Genomic DNA, 20,000 nt, shown 5'->3' on the forward strand with positions numbered 1-20,000 from the left:
CCCATATGAGATCACTTAATAATTACAAATTTCGTAATTATCTGTCAATATTTACACATATCTAACCTTTTCGCTATATCTACTAGGTATATTTCTCTGATATTCAAATGAGATTTGCTAATTTTTCACCCAATATCTCGCTTATTTCTATTTAAATGTTATTTTGAAATGTTATTTTGATCATTCCAGCGTGTTTCTAAGGCTGTTTTATGCTAGAAATCAAAGTTTCATAAAAAAAATTCCAGTTAATAGAATTATGGAAGGTAATGGGTTAAGAGATAAAATAAACAAGTTGTATTTCATTTATACTAAATCTTTTCTCTTACATTCCAACCGGTTTTCACTCTAAAAGTTCTTCATAAGAAAATAAGAAAAGTAGATTTTTATACATTAAGAAAGCAAAGAAGATGAATTCAACTTTCATTTGTTGTATATACCTAAATTCTCGGAAGTAAGGAAGCTTGAGTGCTTGGTGAGCTGTGATTCTTTCATCTTGATCATATGAACATAAGCACTGTATCAAATTGACAGCTTCTTGAGAGGCATGTGGTATCAACTTGGCAATTCCTGTACCTCTCTTATCTGAGAAGTTGTACGGTACACCTCGTGACCTGCAAATATATAAAACTCAAATTTTAAACAAAAAACTAGTTATTTAGAGTTTATTTCAGCGTAACATGTGGAGGCACATGGCCTAGTGATTGGAGCAGCGGACTCGCAGTTGTGAGATCGCAGGTTCGAATCTCAGACTGGGCAATGTTTGTGTTTATGAGTGAAACGCCTAAGCTCCATGTGGCTCTTGCAGAAGATAATGGTGAACTTCTGCTGACTCTTTCACCACAACTTCCTCTCACTCTTCCCTCCTGCATCTAGTAAAACTTATCTGTGATGGACTGGCATCCCATCCAGGTGAGGAACCTATACGCCAATGAAACCAGGAAACCAGCCCTTGTGAGCCAGGCATGGCTCAAGAAGGAACAAACAACAACAGTGTAACATAATACTGTTGCCCATATACAATATGAACCATTCCATGAGATAATGTTATAGTAGCGTAATTCATTCTTCAGGTGAACAAAAAATATCTGCAAACATCTTGAATAAAGTGGTTTGAATCTCCCACTTTATGTATAACTAGCAGGACCCGTGAATATTTCACAGAATTAATGGTAAATTTATTGGGTGCCTCATATTCTCCTCCATTTTCTTATTGCTAAATGTATATATATATATATATATATATATATTTGAATGTGCTTGCGTGCGTGCGTGTGTGCGTGCATGTGTGTACAGTAAGAATTTGTAGAACCTGAGATTCTTTCATTTACCATTTCTGAATTTTGTTGAGCAAGTCTCTACTCGGTGTCCCAATAACATCGTGGATTTTGGCAATTTGGTCGACTTCGTTGACTCCAGGAAATAATGGTCGCAGACTGGAGAAAGAAAGAGAAAGAGAGGGTGAAGAAATTAACAATATTATTGATTTCTCAGTGAAGCAAAATGGGTGGGTGGGTGAGGAGGCAAGGAGTAAGGGGCTGGTCAAAGGTCAATAAACCAACCCCAATTTCCACAAATGAATTAATTTCCTCCATCTTCCATATATATATATGTATGTATGTATGTGTGTGTGTGTGTGTATATATATATATATATATATATATATATAAAATTTATTAATAAGGGTAGAAATTGATATTAATCAATTAGAACCAGTGGTCTAGCATATTAAAAAAATCCGAAGATTAAAATTATATTACATACAAAAATAAGAGGAATGACCAGCAAAAGTGGACTCCTATATGCTAGAAATAGATGCCGAGTCATCTAACCACGAAAAATATTGTCTTGCCCTCTTACAGTCTGTTGTGTCACTAAATTTTTACTGAGAAAATATTTTTCGTAGTTAGATGACTCGGCATCTATTTCTAGCATATAGGATTCCACTTTTGCTGGTCATTCCTCTTATTTTTGTATATATATATATATATATATATATATATATATATATTTATATATATATATATATACACATATATATATATATGTGTGTGTGTGTGTGTATAAATTCATATGTGAAGGCGCATGGCTCAGTGGTTAGAGCGTCGAGCTTACGATCGTGAGGTTGTGAATTCGAATCCCGGACCGGGCTGTGTGTTGTGTTCTTGAGCAAGACACTTTATTTCACATTGCTCCAGTTCACTCAGCTGTAGAAATGAGTTGCGACGTCACTGGTGCCAAGCTGTATCGGCCCTTGCCTTTCCCTTGGATAACATCAGTGGTGTGGAGAGGGGAGGCTGGTATGCATGGGCGACTGCTGGTCTTCCATAAACAACCTTGCCCAGTCTTGTGCCTGGGAGGGTAACTGTCTAGGTGCAATCCCACGGTCAGTCATGACCGAAGGGGGTCTCAGCATATATATATGTGTGTGTGTGTGTGTATATATATATATATATATATATATGGGAGAATATACAAAAAATAACAACAGACGAGGACAGGTGGTGTAAATAACAAAAGTATATATTAATATACACACACACACATTCTATGTATATATTTTTGCAAATTTGTGAAAGATAGTTTTAAATATATTTCTTACCAAAAATACTCACCAAATGATTTCAAAGAAAACACATCCTACACTCCAAATGTCCATTTTGTAGGTATAGTGACCTTCTGTTAATAAGCATTCTGGAGCACGGTACCTGAGCAGTCAACAGAAATTATGATGAGCGTGAATCTTTGCACATAATTTTAACAGATTTGTGGAGCAACGAGACAAATTTCTAGTCAGCACTGTGCATTCCTTACTCTTTCCCTCTCTACTGGCAGACAGCAACTTCTCCGTCCTCTAACTACGTTTAGGGCAAACGAATAAATGGGAAAAAAATTCGCTGCCCAGTCTAACGATAATTGTGATTTAAAAAAATTAAAACTTAAAGGGACGCAACCACGGATATGACCAACTCACAGTTATTTCCCCTGGATTAGATTTAACACTGGGAAAACTTTTGTTTTGATGTTGGGGCAGGTTAATTGGTTTTCTTGTGTGTAATGGTGGAGTTTTAAAATAACCCTGGCTCATTAATATTTTCTATGTTCGCATTTGAGAATATATAACCGAGAGAGAAGCTTCTGCTACACTCCCTTCTGCTATAGGTACAAAGCCCAAAATTTAGAGGAAGGGATCTAGTTAATTATATCAGTTTCAGTGTTCAACTGATACTTATTTCATCAACCCTGAAAGGATGGAACGCAAAGTTGACCCTGGTGGAATTTGAGCCCAGAATTCTAAGCCAGAAGAAATGCTATTAAGCATTTTTGTCCAGCATTGTGCTAATGATTTTTCCAGTTCAATGACTCCACAAGGATCATCAACATTTAACGTCCGCTTTCCATGCTAGCATGGGTTGGACGATTTGACTGAGGACTGGTGAAACCAGATGGCTACACCAGGCTCCAATCTGATTTGGCAGAGTTTCTACAGCTGGATGCCCTTCCTAACGCCAACCACTCCGAGAATGTAGTGGGTGCTTTTACGTGCCACGGGCACGAAGGCCAGTCAGGTGGTACTGGCAACGGCCACGCTCAAAATGGTGTATTTTATGTGCCACCCGCACAAGAGCCAGTCCAGGGGCACTGCCAACGATCTTGATAATAATAAAAGCAGTTCTTACCACCGAGTGGAGATATACTCTGTGTAGGGGGGTGGAGAGCTCAGCATCCGACAAGATCCAAAATCAGCCAATTTCAGAAGATTTTCCTGCAATAATAGATTTAAACTTGAAATGGTTTCCCAATAAAATGTCACATATTCTTCAAAATATATTTTCCACAATATAAATGGATGGATGTTGATGTTGTTTTTGTTTTAATTCTGTTGCCCAAAGTCAGCTCCGCTCGAGCAATCTTATGGCTTTTAGGTGATCGACTGAATGATTAGGCATGATAGAATCAAGCACATAACAGAGAGAGAGACATTTTGGATAAAGAGACAAGGCAATTGCTAACTGTATCCAAACTCCAATTCTGAATAATAAAATCTGAGCTCATCTCAGCTTAATACCACATGCTAAAATGCCTTCTAATGAAATTTCTTGGTTGAAGGAAAGAAATTTACTGCATTAGTAACTGAAGCAAAATTTGCTTTGCACTTACATGGAGTTTAAGTAAAATATTCTCTGGTTTCACATCTCGATGGAATATTCCAAGCCTTTATAATTGTAAATTGAAAGAAAAACAATGATCAAAGAGTTATGTGAGAAAAGAAGGATATTTAAAGAAGTTATGAAAATTATGCATGCTGAAATTAATTATTGATTTTGTAAATTTGACAATAAATACATAATAAGTATGACATAATTACATAAGTCACACTACAGAAAACTACTTATACATGTATGTATATATATATATATATATATATATATATATATATATATATATATATATATATATATATATACATACATATATATCATCATCATCGTTTAACGTCCGCTTTCCATGCTGGCATGGGTTGGACGATTTGACTGAGGACTGGCAAACCAGATGGCTGCACCAGGCTCCAATCTGATCTGGCAGAGTTTCTACAGCTGGATGCCCTTCCTAACGCCAACCACTCCGAGAGTGTAGTGGGTGCTTTTACGTGTCACCGGCACGAGGACTAATCAGGTGGTACTGGCAACGGCCACACCCAAATGGTGTTTTTACATGCCACCTGCACAGGAGCCAGTCCAGTGGCACTAGCAACAACCTTGCTCGAACATTTTTTCACATGCCACCGGCACAAGTGCCAGTAAGGTGACGCTGGTAACGATCATGCTCAAATGGTGCTATTTACATGCCACTAGCATGGAAGCCAGACAGCTGCTCTGGCAATGATCATGCTCGGACGGTGCTGTTAGTGCTCCACTGGCACAGGTGCCAGTCATTGTATATGATTCAATTACAATTTCGATTTCACTTGCCCCAACAAGTCTTCGCAAGCAGAGTTTAGTGTCCAATGAAGGAGAGGTTGGCATGGGTGCCAGTCGTCGAATTTGGTTCGATTTCGATTTATATAGATATATATATTTCGATTTATATATATATTACTTGTTTATACACTCTCCTACTATATATGATTTTACACAATGAATGGTCTAATTCTCTACACAGTCTTACCTGTGTATATGGTCGATTGATTTACACAGCTGATACATATAATTTTTCACTGTCCTCTCGGATAAATAACTTCTTTTGTCTACAGGAAAAAAAAAAATGATACAGAACATAAGTAGATGGCAAAAATAACAATAACATGCATACTTTAGTAGTATACAAGACATTTAGTTAACTGTGTATGTGTATATATATACACATATATATATATATATATATATATATATATATATATATATATATATATATGGGAGAATATACAAAAAATAACAACAGACGAGGACAGGTGGTGTAAATAACAAAAGTATATATTAGTATGACGCTCGGGAATACGGAAAGTCTTTGACGTTTCGAGCTACGCTCTTCAACAGAAAGAATACGGAGACAAGGAGAAAAACACGGAGAAAAAAAATTGAATAGTGTTCAGTCAACGGTCAATCATAATAATGGCCGATCATAACAATGGCTGACCGGAAGTTAGAAATTCTTATTTCAGGAGAGCTAAGAAAGGGGGAGATAACAAACGGTGATCGGGAACGAGGGGCTGTGTGTGGGAGGTAGACTGCTGGTGATCTTGACGTATGTAGTGTGAAAATGGGGGAAGGGAGAAAGGGAGAAAGTAGTTGGTCAGTTGTAGTGTGTGCGTGGTGTGATGCGATATATATCACATACACACAGAGGCTCACATAATCTTATGTTTGCTCACACATACATACACATATGCACTCATCCCTACATACACATATACACTCACATATATATGCATGTGTCTGCATGCTCCAGCTTAATCAAATGACTGTTATTCGCTTTTCCACTGGCAGCATCCTTTTGGTCATTTCAACATGTGGAACCATTAATCCCAAAACAAACTGATTATATATATATATATATTGGCCGTACGGCTTTTTTATGTTGTTTTCACTGTCCAATTTTTCCTGTCTTGGTTTACGTTTGCCACCTTGGAATCCTCTGTTTAGTTGGTTGATCCACTACTCAGGAAGAGACTATTCTAGAGTACGTCCTGCCTTATCTTCGAAACGTCGGGTTGGAATAGAGGCAGCTGATGAATAATTCCAAGTGGCTTTCTGTTTTCCTATGTGTTCGTTCCGTTGTCTGTAGTTCATTGTTCTAATGTCCTGTACCTTGATATGCATCTATATACACATGTAGATGAAAGTATATACATATATGTGTGTATACATGCATATATATTTTTTGTATTATTATATATATATATATATATATATATATATATATATATATATCTCTCTCTCTCTCTCTCTCTCCATATTTTCCCCCTCTCATCCCTTTCTGTCGAAAAATGTGACGATGATGACAACAATGATGACGATGATGACGATGATGTTGATGTTGATGATGACGATGATGATGATGATGATGATGACGACGATGTTGATGATGACGACGATGATGTTGATGAAGGTGATGATGATGATGATGATGATGATGACGATGATGATGATGAAGGTGATGATGATGATGATGATGATGATGATGACGATGATGATGATGATGATGATGAAGGTGATGATGATGATGACGATGACAACAACACTGACAATGATGATGATGACGACAACGACACTAATGATGATGATGATGATGATGATGATGATGATGATGATGATGATGTTGATGATGATGATGATGTTGATGATAGTGATGATGATGATGATTCTGTCCTAAATACATGAAGAGTTCGACTTTAGTCAGACATAGCTTACAAACCTCGAATGTATTCATAAATGTTCATGTCCATCAGTTCACAGATCAGAACTAAAACACCGGATTTCTTATCACTGGAACCAAATAAGAGGGAGAGAAAAACAGTAAAAAATCTGTGACGCTCGGGAATAGAGAAAGTCTTTAACGTTTCGAGCCTACGCTCTTCAACAGAAAGGAACACAGAAAGAAACAAGGAGAGAAACAAAGAGACACACGTGTCTGTGTATATACATACATACATACACACACACACATATATATATTTTTTTTTTTTCATTTCATCTAGTTTCAGCATGTATTTATATATATATATATATATATATATATATATATATATATATATATATATATATATATATCACATGAGCTGCTAGAAATAGCAAGTTAAAACTCTCCCATATATATATATATATATATACATATATTTCTGCCAGCAGCTATAACAATTAACATCACCAAGAAAACTATTAAACTGGTGAGCTGATGCCTTGAAATAAAAACTCCTTACGATATAATTTATTCCATTCAAGTCGCACAGACAATCCCTTTTTCTTGTGACTCCAGTTTTTCCCCACTGGGAATCTGTACCTAATAACATTGTTGTTTACCAATTGTGATGTGAAATAAAAAAGAATAATAATTAATTCTTCAACTGATCTCATGTAAATACAGTAATTAATGCAGGTTTAACTTACAATATTACTTCCTGAAGGTCAAGAATATTTCGATGTGGGTTTAAATGGCGCATAGCTTGTATTTCTCTTAAGTTGTTGACTTCATGATAACTGAAATAAAAATGAAATCGTTGATGATTAGGGAAGTTATATTTGACAGAAATTAGTAGAGTGTTGGAGAAAATAACTTATGATATCAAGTTATGCCCTTGTCATTATATTGTGTTGTTGTTGGCACTCCGTCGCTTACGACATCGAGAGCTCCAGTTGATCCGATCAACGGAACAGCCTGCTCGTGAAATTAACGTGCAAGTGGTTGAGCACTCCACAGACATGTGTACCCTTAATGTAGTTCTCAAGGGATATTCAGCGTGACACAGCGTGACAAGGCTGACCCTATAAATTACAGGTACAACAGAAACAGGAAGAAAGAGTGAGAGAAAGTTGTGGTGGAAGAGTACAGCGGGGTTCGCCACAATCCCCTGCCGGAGCCTTGTGGAGCTTTAGGTGTTTTCGCTCAATAAACACTCACAACGCCCAGTCTGGGAATCGAAACCGCAATCCTATGACCGCGAGTGTGCTGCCCTAACCACTGGGCCATTGCGCCTCCACTGTTGATGATTAGGGAAGTTATATTTGACAGAAATTAGTAGAGTGTTGGAGAAAATAACTTATGATATCAAGTTATGCCTCTTGTCATTATATTATATATGATAATAATAATAATAATAATATATACCATCACTACCACCTCCATTATTACTATCAATACCATCATCGTTATGCCTTCATTATCATGGAAGATAATGTAGTTTTTGATTAGATATACTTGAAAAATTATTGGGATGGGCACAGCTAGAATAGTTTTGATCATAAAGTTTGCTTAGTCAGGGTTGACCTAGGGTTGAATACCATCAACAACCGCACACCCTATTTTACATTCACCTCTGACCTGTGAACCAGTGAGAGCCCATGTATTTGATCACATGAGCTGCTAGAAATAGCAAGTTAAAACTCTCCCATATAACATGCTACACAATCTTACGAAAGGAAGGCAACACTGGATGATAATGTCATTCTGGAGTGACCGTGCTATGAAAATCAGACGTGACGGTCATGGCTGGAACACATTTGATCATAAGTCCACAGGATCAAGGTTGACCTGGAATCGAACAACAACAACGGTCATCACCAACACTACCACCATCACCATCACCACCAACACCACCATCACCACCAACACCACCATCATCATCACCATTGACAGCATCATCATCATCATCACCATCACGATCATCATCCCTACCTAACAATAACAACAGGTGCATTATCAATCTAATGCCTGGTCTAGATAAATAAAGACAAAATATAAACAAAATAGCCAATCAGACCTTATCTTCGGCTAATTGTTAATCTTCTCCTGTAATCTTCACTGATTAATCTATATGTTAAAAGCATTTCACCACAACTGCACAGTTGGACATCGCCTGCTGTCTTCTAAATATATATGTGTGTGTGTGTGTGTGTGTGTGTGTGTGTGTGTGTGTGTATATATATGTGAGCACATTTGTGTGTGTGTGTGTGTATATATATATATATATATATATATATATATATATATAAATATGTATATATATATGTGTGTGTATATATATATATATATATATATATATATGTATGTATATACACACACACACACACACACACAACGTGCTCACATATATATATATACACACACACACACATGCATATATATATAGATATTTCACTTAGGCATTGCAAAACTAATAACCAGTTGTAAGTTAATGAACTTCATAATATAACCATTATTTTTCTTGTGCCATCTCTTTTTCTTACATATAAGTGTGTGTGTATGTGTTTGTGTGTAGATGTATATGTGCGGACATGGTTGTGTGGTTAAGAAGTTGGGTTCCCAAAAACACGGCTTCAGGTTCAATCTCACCAACGAGTAAAAGATACTTCAATGGGTCTGAACCCAAAATCCATGCCTGTGTCTGAACACATGCTGTTGGTGATTTCTTTGCCTTCTTCGGACTTTTCCCTTTCTTCTTTCCGATAAAGAGCTATGCTCGAAACGTCAAAAACACTCTCTCTTTTTACTGAGTGTCAAGTTAATACGTTCTATGTGCACATTCTATTTTTGTCTATTATTGTTAATTTCATTGTTCACTTATTCGAATTGACTATATACATCAGGCACGTGCCATCGGGAATTACTCAGAGTAGGCAGTTACTCTTTACTCTCTTTTACCTGTTTCAGTCATTTGACTGTGGCCATGCTGGAGCACCGCCTTTAGTCAAGCAAATCGACCCCAGGACATTCTTTGCAAGCCTAGTACTTAGTCTATCGGTCTCTTTTGCCGAACCGCTAAGTTACGGGGATGTAAACACACCAGCATCGGTTGTCAAGCGATGTTGGGGGGACAAACACAGATACACAAACATATACACACGCATACATATATACATATATATATATACATATATACGATGGGCTTCTTTCAGTTTCCATCTACCAAATCCACTCACAAGGCTTTGGTCGGCCCGAGACTATAGTAGAAGACACTCGGCCAAGGTGCCACGCAGTGGGACTGAACCCAGAACCATGTGGTTGGTAAGCAAGCTACTTACCACACAGCCACTCCCGTGCCTGGGGATTTTTATGTAGTAAAACACACACAAAATAAGCAAAACACAGGCGTGCAATTGAGTTGAGGGCAGATTTACTTCTGCCTTTCATCATCATCATCATTATCCAGTGTGTTAAATCTATATTTTGTCCTCATTAACGGGGGTAGCTGGATCTACCTCATTACCATAGCAACTGAGGCAGGGAGGTGCAGACCACCCCAACCTTTGGGCTGGCTGGTTGGTACCCATCTTCCTTTGCTATCATGAGGTTTTTTTGGAGCTGGATTTTCTACGGCGAGCATGCCCTTGCTTACCCCCAATCTCAGTTTCTAGACATGAGTGGTCCCAAGACCAAGGCCTCTACCATGATTTTTAAGAAATGTGGTGGAAAACTAGCTCAGCAAGGCAGGGACGCTACTCCCTGAGACCCCGTTCACAGCCCCTACTAGTTTGTAAAGAAAACAGTGTTATAGGAGTGTACACAGCACATGTACTACAGCAGTACTATGTATAGCTTAAATATGGAGATTGAAAGACAGGGGCAAATTATGCCTACCTAATTATTAAAGGCAATGAGCTGGCAGAATCATTAGCATACCGGATGAAATTCTTAGCGGTATTTCGCTCGTTACTGCTTTCTGAGTTCAAATTTCACCGAGGTCGGGTTTTGCCTTTCATCTTCTTGGGGTTGACAAATTAAGTACCAGTGAAACACTTGGGTTGATGTAATCGACTAGTCCACCCTCCCCAAAAGTTTGAGGCCTTGTCCCTCCAGTAGAAAGGATTATCATTATTATTATTATTATTATTATTATTATTATTATTTGTGTGTGTGTAACTTGGCAGGCAACCTGACTATCTGGCAAGCTGTTGCCAGTGCAACTTCAAAGCCATGTCAGTTTGTATTTCCGATTAATAAACTATACACACACACACACACACATACACACACACATACACACACACATACACACACACATACACACACACATACACACACACATATACATACCATCAAGCTATAACATGTCTACATGTCTATGAGAGATAACATTTCAGAGATATGTAAACTACCTCTTATTGTTGCAATGTCTTGACTGTTTTGTATTGTTTTATTCATTAACTTAAAGTGTGTGTGTGTGTGTGTGTGTGTGTGTGTGTGTGTGTATGTTTGTGTGCATGTGCGTGTGTGTGTGGGTGCACAGGTATGTATACAAGGTGCAGTCCAGAAGTTTTCAGACATTTTCAGGTGAGACATTGATTAATTTCAAGGAAGTACAAAACTCTAATCTTCTTCAAGGTAGGGCCACCTGACTTCAATGTGCTTCTTATGAATCCAACCATTCCTTGAAAACTCCATGGGAGTCCTCTAAGATCAAGGTATCCAGCACCCTTACCACAGCCTCCTTCACCTTCAAAACGATTATCTCTGAAGTTCGCCTGCAGTTTGGAGAACAACCAAAAGTTACAGAGCACAAGATCTAGACCAGGGGTCTTCAACCATTTTTTTATCAATGGACCCCTTGATTACTATTTTATTCTGGTGGACCCGCATTTGCATTCAATGTTTAAAAACTAGTTTTATAGAATCTTCTTTCAAAATTCCTATTTTGTTTTTCACATGTTCACTTGCATAGGTTGATCTGAGTAAAATGTTAGAGAAGGAAGCCAAGCTATTTTTATCTTATGATATTTACTTTGTTTTATATTATACTTTTTTATTGTGCTTTTACTTATTAATTTTTCTATATGTGACAGTGGATTTTCATCGATGAGTTCATGAACCTTGGTTCTTTTCCCTAAAACTATATATATATATATATATATATCATCATCATCATCATCATCGTTTAACGTCCGCTTTCCATGCTAGCATGGGTCGGACGATTTGACTGAGGACTGGCGAACCAGATGGCTGCACCAGGCTCCAATCTGATCTGGCAGAGTTTCTACAACTGGATGCCCTTCCTAACGCCAACCACTCCAATATATATATATATATATATATATATATATATATATAGTGCCACTGGACTGGCTCCTGTGCAGGTGGCACATAAAAAAAAACACCATTTAGTGAAACAGATGAAAGTACTAACCTACGGAAAGACTGTTTCATCTTCTTGCAAGCCCACAGGGTACCATCTTTCACTCTCTCACATTTCAACACCTCAGAGAATGTACCTTCTCCTTTAATGCCAAGAATACGGTATTCTGAAAGAGAAACACACATAAATATTTGCTTAAAATAACATATATTTTTACATTTATTTATTTAACAATATTTAACAAATAGGTTTATTGTCAATTAAAAAATTTCGATTAAAAAACATATATAAAATCAAATTGCCCATAAAAAGTATTTGCTGTCTATGGACCCCCTGTCTCATCCATGTGGACCCCCCGTGGTCCGCGGACCACAGTTTGAAAACCCCTACCCTAAGTCATCTTATATTTTTGCTAGGGTACTCTAAATCATCTTCCTTTTTTGCTGGAGTACCATCAGTCATCTTACATTTTTGCTAGGCTACTCTAGGGTAAATCTTGGCTGTTTCTTCTTGAAGCCCGTCTGTTTATTCCATTATTACAATCCAATATGTAGTCTCAGTTGATGCAAGTTTCCTGTTTTGTTATTCAGTAACTCTACAATTCCTAATAATATTCAGTTATGAAAATATAATGGGATTTTATTTAAACAGCAAATGGCCATGGGGGGGTCCAGTAGAGTAGAACAGGAATTAAAGAGGCCCACAGGTAGAAAATGGTTCAGAATGCAGACAAATAGACAGACATACAGACAGAGAAGCAAGCAGGCAAGCAAGCAAGGAGCCAACCAGCTGGCCAGACAGAGAGACAGACAGACATGCTCTCAGACAGACAGATATATAGATAAATGGATAAACATATAGACAGGCAGGCAGGTAGACAGACAGGTAGAGAGAGAGAGAGAGAGAGAGAGAGAGACAGACAGACAGACAGACAGGCAGGCAGGCAGGCAGGCAGGCAGACAGACAGACAGACAGACAGACAGACAGACAGACAGACAGATAGACAGACAGAAAGACAAACCAGAAAGAGATAGATATATAGATAGATAGACAGACAGACAGGCAGGCAGGCAGAGAGATAGATAGATAGATAGATAGATAGATAGATAGATAGATAGATAGATAGATAGATAGATAGATAGATAGACAGACAGACAGACAGACAGACAGATAGATAAATAGACAGACAGACAGATAGATAAATAGATAGATAGATGATTCTGTGTTAAGAGTGTCCCTGTCTTCTTGTGCATATTAATTGATTAAAAAAAAAGAGTGGTGGGGGGCAAGTCATAGTACAGCAAATTGAATAAACAAGTGACGAACAGCGAATATGTATTTTCTTGCAAACTCCTCAACTTCGTTGGGAGACGAACCATAAATAACTGCAACTGTTTCAAACTGTTTCTATGCAAGATTTATTATTTGATTAAGCCTTTCAGGGAAAGAAAACAGCTGCCATTAAACTGCACGTACATACACTTATGTATGCAAACACACACACTCGCATACGGACTCACTTGCACATGTATACACTCGTATGGATCCATTTACACATATGCAGACTCACTGGCACATACGCACCTGCGCACTCCCTCACTCAATCAAACACAGATTCACGTGCACTTATTCACTCACATGCATGCATACACACACATATACATATGCACTCACATATACATGCGCACACACACACTCTCTCTCTCTCTCTCTCTCTCTCTCTCACACACACACACACACACACATAGACTTATCTATACATGTTTGTAGACATGCAGACATACATAAACACATATGTACAAAGACATAGAAGCGTTCATACAGATGCACACACATACATACACTAACGTGTGTATAAATGCACACATACACACATATACACACACATGTACACACACACACACATACGTACATACATACATTCACACATACATACATACATTTATATATGTAGGTACATATGTATATATATATATATATATATATATATATGTTTGTGAGTGTGTGTGTATTTGCACACACACACACACACACACACACATATTTATATATTATTTAAGTCATCATTTCTTAATGATATCTTAATGAGACACAGAATAACACCAACAGGTACATATATTTGCACACACACACACACAACACATTCATACACACATACACACACTCTTACATATTAGTGTGTGTGTGTGTGTGTATGACTGTGTGTACACATATCCATGCATACACATATTCATCCATTTTACATCAGTTTCTTTTTGTATGTCAGCGTGAATTAAACAAATGCATATTAACATGACAGTATTTTATAACCAGACGCCTTTCCTGTCACTAACCCCTGTCATTTTTCATATTATTGCCAGTTATTCATTTCACTTGTCACTGTCTTTGAAAGCACAGACATTGCATCTGATTGGCTGACAGAGAAGCGTTGACAAACATTGCTGTCTACAGCTAAGCATCTTCATACAACAATATAGAATGCAGATATACACACCACACGTACACACACACACACACATATACACACACACTCAATATATATATATATATGAGAAAAAGAAGAAAATGGAGAAATTGACATATAGACATAAGTTTATTCAATGATATTCCAATTAAAATAAAACGATAAAAATTTCATTTTATATTAATTGGAATATCTTTGAATAAACTGAAGTCTATTCTCCATTTTCTTCTTTTTTCTCATTCATAAATATTTAAATACCTATATATACATCAATGCAAAACTAAAGTATTTAGTTTCACTGGAAACTGGTATAAACCGGAGAACTAGGATGCAAACATCCCTTAAAGGATTATGTTGTTTGTCTTGTTTCCCATTTGTGTCTTTCGTTGTGCGGAAAAAATAGTTCATATTCCATGCACTCGTACTTCGTATTTTTTTTGTTGTACACGTTTTATGACGTCCTGTGCCCACATTGTGCAGGTGGCACATAAAATACACTATTTCGAGCGTGGCCGTTGCCAGTACTGCCTGACTGGCCCTTGTGCCGGTGGCACGTAAAAGCACCCACTACACTCTCTGAGTGGTTGGTGTTAGGAAGGGCATCCAGCTGTAGAAACTCTGCCAGATCAGATTGGAGCCTGGTGCAGCCTTCTGGCTTGCCAGTCCTCAGTCAAATCGTTCAACCCATGCTAGCATGGGAAGCGGATGTTAAACGATGATGATGATATATTATTTATATTATTATATGATTGAATGCCATGTGTAACTGTGAAATATGTTTTAATTTCATTATGTCAGAGATAAATTTTGATAAATCTGATAAAGTCAATTTCTTGGATACACTCTGACCACAATCTATGGGTTGTTGTCATGTGTTCTGGTAGTGGGCGAATCCAGCACATCGAAATTGTAGGGCGTGACATGTTCAATACTGTATATACCCTCCCTGGGTGTTCAAAATGATCATACACCATCGGTACATGGAGTGCAAGAGGTGGTTCACAAAAGCCATTGGCACCTGTGCCCACACCCTGAGGAAAGCTGCCGCCAGTTCCACGCAAGATGTTGGCCTTGGGACCATCTGGTTCAGGCATCTCTGAGATTTCATCTCGCAGGTGTTCAATTGGGTTCAAATCCGGGTTGAGAGCTGGCCATGGCATGGTTCTGATGTTGTACTGATGCAGGAAGTCCATGGTGATCCTGGCCGTGTGGGAGGGAGCATTGTCCTGCTGGGACACATGGCTATGGTGACATACGGAGACGGGCATGATGTGAGGTCTTAGGATCTGGTCAACGTAGCCCTGCACTGTGATGCCATTTCCTCTGCCGGCACCGACATTTTGGAACACATTGGCCCACTTCTCTGATTCAGGCCTCTAGCACCCAAAGCCATGATGCTTTGGCCACCCCAAGCCATGATGCTTTGGCCACCCCAAGCCATGATGCTTTGGCCACCCCAAGCCATGATGCTTTGGCCACCCCAAGCCATGATGCTTTGGCCACTCCAAGCCATGATGCTTTGGCCACCCCAAGCCATGATGCTTTGGCCACTCCAAGCCATGATGCTTTGGCCACCCCAAGCCATGATGCTTTGGCCACCCCAAGCCATGATGCTTTGGCCACCCCAAGCCATGATGCTTTGGCCACCCCAAGCCATGATGCTTTGGCCACTCCAAGCCATGATGCTTTGGCCACCCCAAGCCATGATGCTTTGGTCACCCCACGCGTCTCTCTCCATGACACATGGGTCTCTGTAGTGTCCACCCCTCCTGCACCACACACTCAATCTGCCATCCAAGGCGGAAATGCAGTACTGGCTCTCATCAGAGAAGACTAGCGACCTCCATTGTTGATGCTGCCAATGTCAGTGCTGTGGAGCCCACTGTAGTCATGCCTGATGGTGGCAGGAGGTGAGGACGGGCCCTCAAACAGGATGACGGCAACACAGGTTGTTGGCAGCCAGTCGATGTCATACCTTGTCATTGCTGATGGGACACTACCCAGTGCCAATGATCTCGCAAGCTGTCACGCTGGCCGGTCAGAAGCGATCACGGAAGTGTTGTAGGTGGATGAAACAATCTTGCCTGAGCATGATCACCCAGGGGCGCCCTCTGCGAGCACAGTCCATTTTGGATTTTTTATTTTTTTATTTTTTTGAAAGTGTCAAAGCAAACAGTGCAATAAAAAGGTAATGAACAATAATACATATCTACAAACATAAAGCAACACCCCTCCTGGACACACACAAACACACACACACACATGTATACATATACACATACTCACATATACAATAATATACGTTTTCACTGCAGTTAAAAATTAATCAAAGAAGTGAAAAAGCAACAAAAATAAAAGCGTGAGAAAAATGATAAAAAAAAATATTTGATGTATAAAAAACAAATTCCAATTAGTAATATTACACTAATTGGGTTTAAAAATTTAAAAAAAAAGACCAAAATTTGTTTTTTATTTTTTATTTTTCATATATATTTGATGTTGTTATTTCAGGTTGTTGAACAGATATATTGATTGATTTTGTATCACTGGCAGATTCTCATTAGGGTAGCAATAGGACACATAGACTCAATGTGTGTAAGTGCATGTGTGTGAGTGTGTGTGGGGGGGGGGCACGCATGTGTTCATATAAGAGAGAGAGAGAGAGAGAGAGCATACATATGTATACATATATGCGTGTGTTTGTGTGCATATATGTGTGTATGTATATATATATATATATATATATACACGTCCTCACTTTGTTGTTTTTTTGCTTTTTTGTTATTGTTTTTTTTAACTATATATATATATATATATATATATATATGCATGCACTTATTCATATGTATATGTATGTACATGAACACACACACACACACACACATATATATAAACATATATATAAACATATATATATATATATGGGAGAATATACAAATAATAACAACAGACGAGGACAGGTGGTGTAAATAACAAAAGGATGTATTAGTATGACGCTTGGGAATACGGAAAGTCTTTGACGTTTCGAGCTACGCTCTTCAACAGAAAGAATACGGAGACAAGGAGAAAAACACGGAGAAAAAAAATTGAATAGTGTTCAGTCAACGGATATATTAGGGTGTTCGGAAAGCAATTGTGTTTTTTCACCACTATGAAATATGAATCAACCAATCATATCAGAGCATGGGAAATGTCTGGAAATTTATATCATCCATTCAATCCAGCAGTGTGTCGTTCATGGTTATTTTGGAAATTAACCCCATAAACTTTATAAGAACTTTATGAAACAACGTAATTTGCTAGGCTAGCTATCATCAGCAGGAAAGCTAAAATTAACATATAAAATTATTTTACTTTTGCTGAAAATCGCTTGAAACCATGGTTCAGGAAATAGATGGTAAATGTTTTTATTTTTCATTCCCTTTCGAAATTATCCCTGCCAGAGCTCAATAAACACACACAACACTGCGATCCTCCAACTACGAGTCCGCTGCTCTAACCACTGGGCCATTGCACCTCTATATTATATTATACTATATTATATCATAATATATTATTATATTTAGTTTCAAGTTGTGAAACTTTTTCTGTTATATACTACTGTTTTTTTCTTTTATTATTTTTTCGGGTTTTTTTTTGTGCTTTTTGTTTGTTTTTTTTCACTAGAACTGTCTCTCCTGCACATAATCTTTCACACATTTACATACAACATTCATTATACAGTTTATTATACATTTTTTTTTTTTCTAATGTCTACCGATCAGCCAAGATCAGTTTCCATCAAGCTCTGATAGAGTATTGCTACTTCATATAGGCAGTTGTGATTTTTATCATTTCTTTATCATTTATGTGTTTAAATGGCTTCCGGAAGAAACAGCAAGCAAATTTGCAGCAACATTTAAATTGAAAATTATTTGAAACTACACAGAAACCAAATAACTGCATTGCAGCAAGAGATTTTCTTGTTTTTTTTTTCAGTAAAAAACTTGTGAAAGACTGGAGAAAGATATGGAATCGTGCTCAGAAAAATGCGAAAACGTAAGAGCACCAACAAACGTAAAATGAGAAAACCAAGCAAGTGGTCAGAACCAGAAAAAAAAATAGATGCTGAGAAGATACCGGAAAACTCACCAAACAAGAAAATGAGTCATTCATAAAGACATTCAAACTTATTGACCTAACCACTACCATCATCATCTTCATTGATATTTGATGTCTGTTTCCCATGGTGGCATGGGTTGGACAGTTGGAAGGTTTGAGAGTTTGATAGGAACTGGCAATCCAGGAGACTGTACGAAGCCCTGCCATTTGCATTAGCATAGTTTCTACAGCTGGATGCCCTTCCCAAAGTCAACCACTTTACAGAGAATACTGGGTGGTTTTTACGTGGCACTTAGCATCAGTGAAGTCATCAAGTAAGTTGTAAGACAAGACCCCCTTAAGTGAGTGGTGGAGTGGTATTGAGAGGCAGGAAAAGGTGTCTTGCAGTAGAGAAGAAACATGGCTGCCTCAAGGGCGAGAGAGAGGGACTGAGTGAGAGAGCGGGTAACAGAAGGAGAGAAAGGGAAGGAAGGGAGAGGAAGAGAGGGAGAGGTATACTGGCAGCTTATGCCAGTATAGAAAAAGTATCTGATTAGATATTTATCTCTCCACCCTGAAAATGGAAGCCAATCTACCTGACATTTATATGCTTCCACTACCAGTTGCATATCCTTGACTTTTTGTGAACTACATCTGCCAACAGAAACAGGAAGAAAGAATGATAGAAAGTTGTGGTGGAAGAGTACAGCAGGGTTCGCCACCATCCCCTGCCGGAGCCTCGTGGAGCTTTAGGTGTTTTCGCTCAATAAACACTCACAACGCCACGTCTGGGAATCAAAACCACGATCCTATGACCGCGAGTCCGCTGCCCTAACCACTGGGCCATTGCGCCTCCACTAGCTCATTAGCTCTTATTAATATAATATCAGTATTATAGCTAATTAGATGTTAAAGGACAACACAATTCAATACTAAATGCATAAGTATTTATATAAATATAATATATACAAGAGTGTGCATGCATGCGCGTGTGTGTGTGTGTATATGTGCATGCACACGCGCATGCATAAAAGTATATAGTGCTGTTACTAAAGTGGGTTGATTAGATCTTGAAAGAAGGCAAAATTAACATGAATACAATATACAAGTCTAATAAGCATAATGGATGGATTATATCTGAAGAGAAAAACGAAATTCTATGCGAAGAACAAG

The 20,000-nt window shown here is 38.1% G+C and overlaps 1 protein-coding gene across 5 annotated transcripts in view; it reads right to left on the minus strand.

Annotated features, from left to right (window-relative positions):
* Nucleotides 1-20,000, minus strand: part of LOC106872935 (MAPK/MAK/MRK overlapping kinase) — a 211,678-nt gene that overhangs the window by 85,548 nt on the left and 106,130 nt on the right. For 4 of the 5 annotated variants that reach the window (XR_016243593.1, XM_089359495.1, XM_089359496.1 and 1 more), the window contains exons 2-10: nucleotides 12,335-12,449; nucleotides 7,605-7,694; nucleotides 6,913-6,983; nucleotides 5,167-5,245; nucleotides 4,159-4,213; nucleotides 3,678-3,763; nucleotides 2,613-2,705; nucleotides 1,329-1,433; nucleotides 438-611 (exon numbers count right to left, since the gene is read on the minus strand). Coding sequence is in view for 4 of the 5 variants with exons in the window: in XM_089359493.1 (XP_089215619.1) it covers nucleotides 438-611; nucleotides 1,329-1,433; nucleotides 2,613-2,705; nucleotides 3,678-3,763; nucleotides 4,159-4,213; nucleotides 5,167-5,245; nucleotides 6,913-6,983; nucleotides 7,605-7,694; nucleotides 12,335-12,449 (868 nt within the window). In the remaining variant the exon portion in view is untranslated. Of the gene's footprint in view, nucleotides 1-437; nucleotides 612-1,328; nucleotides 1,434-2,612; nucleotides 2,706-3,677; nucleotides 3,764-4,158; nucleotides 4,214-5,166; nucleotides 5,246-6,912; nucleotides 6,984-7,604; nucleotides 7,695-12,334; nucleotides 12,469-20,000 lie in introns of those variants that run through there. The other variant, XM_089359494.1, reaches the window with a different exon arrangement.

The sequence above is a fragment of the Octopus bimaculoides genome, chromosome 11 (genome assembly GCF_046866305.1).
Source record: "Octopus bimaculoides isolate indiv1 chromosome 11, ASM4686630v1, whole genome shotgun sequence".
NCBI classification, from domain to species: Eukaryota; Metazoa; Mollusca; class Cephalopoda; order Octopoda; family Octopodidae; genus Octopus; species Octopus bimaculoides.